Consider the following 6,118-nt stretch of genomic DNA (forward strand, 5'->3'; position numbering starts at 1 on the left):
CCGAGGGAAGAGGAAGAAGAAGAAGAAGAAAAGGGTCAGGCCTAATTCTTGGGTGGAAATGGAATGAGTCATTTTATTTTATATCATCACTTTCCCGTGATCTTAAATGGAAAATTACGCAGTAATATGTATGTATATTGCTATATACAGGAAGCTTTGCCACTTTATCAGTTGGTCTCTTCAGGCTGAATAAGCATATAAATAACTATTATAAATATATCATCTTTGAATAAACATAAATATGATATTAGATATATGACATCTTTGAAAAATGGAAGTTATAAACATCTTGTTATTCAGGAGTTACCTGAAAGGAGTTACTTGAAAGAATAACAGGCTGTTTTATAAGGTCCATTTTTCAAGATGTCGTCATATTATGTATCTATTCCTACGTTTATTGAGGCTGAAGAGGCCAACTAATCAAGTTGGCGAATTTTCTCAACATTCATTTTCTTCATGATATGAAAGAATATAAATGTCAGATTGACCTACGTTACCACAACTGATGTTGGCCATTGTTTTGCGAACGTACCGTTTTCTAATTTGACGCTAATTTACCAGAAAGATGGTTACATATTACTTGTTGGATATATACTTGACTGCTGCCTAGAGCAATAAATAACTGATTACATGAACAACTTGGTCCACGTGAAAGCATAAGTACCTTTTGGTGGTGTTGCTGTTTTGTTGCTTTGGCATTAGTAGACGACGCAGAAAATATCTCAAGTGCCTTAAGGTGCGTGCCAGGACAGCCATATTTTTTAACCTGGTGGTGGGCAAACGTAGGCCGGCATTGTTTGAACCATAATATTATTGGTATTTTTCATCTTAGAAGAAGAGCAAGGGCATATTTGGAATCCTCGTGAAACTTTTTATCAGAGTAATGCTTTCTTTCTCTACGAATAATAATAAAGAAGTTAGCATTGCCGGATATCCAGATCAAAACAGCATCTGCCTAAAACCATCCCCTATAAAAACTACTTATATGGCCCTTTGGTTCAATTCGGTCCAGTAGTTTCGCCGTCTATAGCTAATATACACATACATACATAGTCCGACCATCATCATTACATATATATAGCCTATATAATATGTATATATTGTCACATGCACCGTGACATCTTTTATATTAATAAAGATGTTCAGCAAACAAGCACTTCCTTTTCGAGGTCACAGAAATGAATCGGCCTACACTTTAGATAACGATGTTTTGAATCGTGGTAATTGTTTAGCTATAGGCAGTTAATGGCAAAAAATATGACAGTACTATGGCAGCTCATGTTTTTTCGGTGCAAAGCAAGTCTGAGCAGAGAATGAAACGATTAGAACAAGGAAAGGTTCACAGTAAAGGTCGTAGTGGACTTGTTACATACCTGAGTAAAACAACTATGAAGTATTTAATCAACATTATGAAAAATATGATTCAAGAAAAAATTGGGCAAGAAGTTAATCAACAAAATACTATTCTATACAGGTTGATCAACGCAAGATATTTCATCCATTGATCGGTTTTAGTATTATAATTCGATATGCGCTTAAAGTTAATATCTATGAGCGACCTACTTTCCGTTGTACCAAGTAATGATGGAACAGGACAGGACTTTTCGATCTATAAATCAAAACGTTACAACGTCATAAAATTGACCAGAAAAATGCGTATCTGATCGCACAGATGGCTTCTGCAAGCTACCATGGGGCAGTACAAGGGTTTACAAAGTAGAATTGCTTGTGTTGTGGCAGATCAACATGTTCATGTATGGTGGTATGCCCAGTTTAGAATCTAGTGATAACTGAGACTACAAAACAAAATGTTGTGTGCCTGCAGTTTCCTTTTTCAATTGCTTCAGAATTTAGCTACATTTGTGAAAGCATCATACCAGCGAATGACTGTATGGATAGAAGTAGTAGGAAAACATCTGGGCAAGAAAAAATGAAACGATTAAAGGTAATAGGTGAGACTAGATGGTCAGGGAAATCAAATGCAGCAACAACTGTATTTAGATGCTTTGATGATGCTTCTGTGATTACTTGTGTGGATTTATTGGTATGCTTAACAATGATTCAAGAATCAGACAGGTTTGATGCAAAAACAAAGTATAATGCAAACGTTTTTCTTCAAAGTCTTGAAAAGTTTGAAACCATATTGACTGCATTTACTTATTTGTATATACTTGAAACTACATCCCCATTTATCAAAATACCTGCATACCAATGGATTAGATATGTTTACTGCATGGAGTTTAGTAGATACAGCTACAACAAAGTTGATGGAACAGACAAGAACATTGATATCCACAGCAAGGCTTTTGAATTTGTAATTAAATGTAATGAGGAAATTTCGCAGATGAATTTGAATGAACAGATAAACATTTCAAATTGATGCTGTGGAAGATGCATTGCCAGTTTAGAGAAAGAAGAAGAAGATAAAAATGGCAGATGAACTTGCTAGTGATGAAGGAAGCTCCTCAGATCCCCTGGTTGGTTTTAGAATAAATGTGTTTAATTTAATAATGGATCGTATTCTTCAGTCACTGGAATCCCGCTTTGTACAACACAAACAGTTGTATAAAGATTTATCTTGCTTGGACTCTACAAATTTTAAAACAATTGCTGAGAAAGGTCTTAAAAATGAAGCATTGAGAGGAATTATCAAGTTGTTTCCACAATCATCAGAGATCAAGTGAAATTGGAACTGTTTCTTTGCTTCAATCTTTGATGTTTTAAAGTTATTGCTTCATGATGGTGAAGAAAATGTGGGCAGCAGTTGCACCAACAGTAAAATGTACACTACTTGCCCATCTTGTATATTGAAAATTCAAGCTTCCAACAGACTCATGACAAGGCATATGATAACCTTTATGAACTATATAAAATAATTTGCACATTATCTGTTACCCATGTAAAGTGCTAGAGGGCATTTTCAAAACTGAAGATTATAAAGACAAGGTTAAGAAATTCAATGTCTCAGGAAAACTTGGAACCTTACATGTTACCATCCATTGAAAAGGAAATGTTAGACGAGTTGGATAATGAAGTAATTATTGACAGTTTTGCACAATCCTCCACTGAACTTGAGCGATTGCTCTCAATATAGTGGACTGCATGTAATAGGATTTTTTAGTTTTTAGCTGTCTATATACAAATTGTGTAGTTACAAGTATGCTTAGATATATCCGAATATTATTTCAAAATTCTGATAAATTGGTATATGCATGTTATACTTCTGTATTGAAAGTATATTTAGTATACTTTTATTTTGTGTATTTCACAATTATGAAAGTAATTAATCAAAACCATATAAAATCTAGTCTTTTGAGGGCTAGGACTAAATTAAGGGGAGATGATAAAATTTGACTATGTCTGATCAATGGTATGTCTAAATTATTTGAAAGAAAACTTAAGTAGAAAACGTATAAAGAATGCAGGCTATATGTATCTTCTTGATTTTTCTTTACAGGTCATTGGATTACATATTTAGTTTGCAAACATTTCAAAATAACACTACTTTACATGTCATAAACTTTGGTTAGAAAATTCAACTAAGCAATTATGTATCATATATTTGGTAGTTACTTTACATTATGTCTAGGTGATTTACGCTTATTAGTAAAAAAAATAAACGTTCCAATAATTTGTCTTCTGTGTTTCACATGTGATTTTCAAATATTTTTATGTATTCGATAGTGAACTCTATTATAGTATTATGGCTGAGGGTTGGAGTAGGCCCCTCTTTTGCCACCTGGCAACCACAATTTTTAGACCCAGTCCGTGCCACTGTGTGTGTGTGTGTGTGTGTGTGTGTGTGTATAGCCAGGCAAGATTCAAACCACCATGTCCTTCACTTAGGAAAAAAAAACGATAGACAGTCCAGCTGTAGTTACGTGTACTACTTAACTAATAGCTATATTATATATATATATAATATATATATATATATATTAATATAATATATACTATATGGTTCTTAATATGTATATATTAGTATATGGATAATACTAATAATATATATATAGAAAGACGAGAGAGAGAGAGAAGGAGAAGAGCGAGAGAGAGAGAGAAGAGAGTTATTTTAAAATCCTCATTTGAAACTTATTTCAGGCATTCAATGTTAAAAGAGAAAAGAAATTGTTCTTCTCCAGTCTCTGAAGTTCAGTTATATGTAAGAGCACAAATATCTGAAGTCACCTGATAGATCAGATTAACTATTTTCATATTACACTATCTTTTCATCCTTGTCAAAAGTTATTGTTGTCCAAAATATTGCATAATCACGAATTATCACAATTCATCTTACTTTTTGTACTGTACTACCAGCCGAAGGATGATTGCTGCGAATTCTTTATGGATATTCACTTCGTTTCTTAGTGTAATTCCTACAAATATATTTTTCCTCCTCCAAACAGCAAACTTTTATAACTAAGATCAGATTGCAGAGATTGAATGGAATTTGTGCGATTTTTCAGACTCAGTCGGGAAGCAAAAGCCAGCTTAATCTAGAAACAACACAACGTGATTTGTTCATTGAATTTCTTACATTCGGTTGGCTTTCCGTCAGTACAACGCAACAAAAACAATATTTAACTGTCGTTAGCGCGAATACCGAGTCTGAAATTTAAATAATAGTTTCTTTTATTAATAAAGGAACAAGTTGCCAATAAAATATGTGAGTTGGTAAGAAAAGGAAATAGCAACACCAACAGCAGCAAGATACCTTAAATATTATTGTCTTCGTAAAGTGCGTTTGTACGTCGTCAATCAGTAGTGCCACAGTTTCGTGCACGGTCTTTAACAGGTAAACATCCATTCCCTCTTCACTATACTCATGAGTGTTCGGTGCCTCGTGACATTTTTGGGAATACGTATTACCCTTTAACTAGTATTTTACCACAAATGTCTACGTAGAAAATTTGAGTACTTTACGTTCACTTGCGAAGCCATGATCAGCTATAAGTCTTCGTAAAATGCTCTGCAGCACGACACTTGAATGAAGTGTTGCCAAGTAGCAGACGACAAAGAGACGAAGATCTGTGCCACATGGACAAACAACTGGCTCATTTCGTGTGACGTGTCACGTGTGGCACAGACTGGGGACTGCAGGGTTGCCAAGTTGGCAACTTTGGTGCCAAAATCATGAAATTTGGCAACTTTCTGAGGTGGTTGGCAACAGAATTTTGTGGTTGGCAACTACTACCGAAATTGGCAACTTGTTGGCAACTTTCGGTTATCAACAATATATTGTTGCTTTTCTGAACGATTGTTGCAAAATTTCTACTGCAAAGTCCACAATTATGCTTTACCATTTACCATCACAGCTAGAATAGTTTGAAATTAATTTCTTTGCCAATACAAAGGTCAAACCTCCACTCTGACCTGAGTAATCAAGAAATAAGAACGACTTTCGTTTTTGCCGCCACGGCCACTTTGTTGTGTTGTGTTGGAGAGTTGCTGTGATATTTTGCTGATTTCATAGAGTTATAAGTGATATTAGTACGATTTTATGTTGTGTCTGTGTGTATAGTATCTCCTTTCTCGATAACACGATCATAAAAATTGACGTAGACCTATAAGGGAGTATGCCTTTTTGTCGGTTTACGCATTTTATGACGTTTGAATTATAGGCCTATCTTATATTCAACTGTTTTATTTTGGTTCTTGTGTTTATTCTTGTTTTTGTTGCTGCTGTATATGCTTGTAGTGTCTTCCAAAATTTTTCATGTGGTATCCTAACATTGCAGATATAAACATAGGCCTATTCATAAAATATTGGCGCAAAGAATTATCCGCCTACTCTTAACTGAAATTTAGTAATTGCTTTAATCAAAGTAATCGAGATCTTTATGAATATTGTCTGCGCTAGAATATTCTCCTAACAACAAAGAGAGAGAGAGAGAGACTGAGAGAGAGAGAGAGAGAGAGACTGACTCAATAAGAATGCCCCAAAACCAAATGAATCATGGGGCTAATCGCAGTCGCAGACTGGTTTGGATCATCTCATACATAACTTTCAGCTGTCATACATTTTTCTATTTCTAATCTTATGATGGCCTTCCTACCATAGCCTTCATTCTCATAGAAACACTACAGCAGCCTTATATTTACTCGTCACAGCAATATAATT

General features: G+C 34.7%; 1 protein-coding gene across 1 annotated transcript in view; it reads right to left on the minus strand.

Annotated features, from left to right (window-relative positions):
• LOC135219724 (uncharacterized) overlaps positions 1 to 5,080 on the minus strand; it is an 89,158-nt gene extending 84,078 nt beyond the window's left edge. The window contains exon 1 of the mRNA XM_064256728.1: positions 4,921 to 5,080. Coding sequence (XP_064112798.1) covers positions 4,921 to 4,938 — 18 coding nt within the window. The 5' untranslated portion in view covers positions 4,939 to 5,080. The remainder of the gene's footprint in view (positions 1 to 4,920) is intronic.
• Positions 5,081 to 6,118: the final 1,038 nt, after the last annotated feature.

This window comes from Macrobrachium nipponense, chromosome 1 (assembly GCF_015104395.2).
Source record: "Macrobrachium nipponense isolate FS-2020 chromosome 1, ASM1510439v2, whole genome shotgun sequence".
NCBI classification, from domain to species: Eukaryota; Metazoa; Arthropoda; class Malacostraca; order Decapoda; family Palaemonidae; genus Macrobrachium; species Macrobrachium nipponense.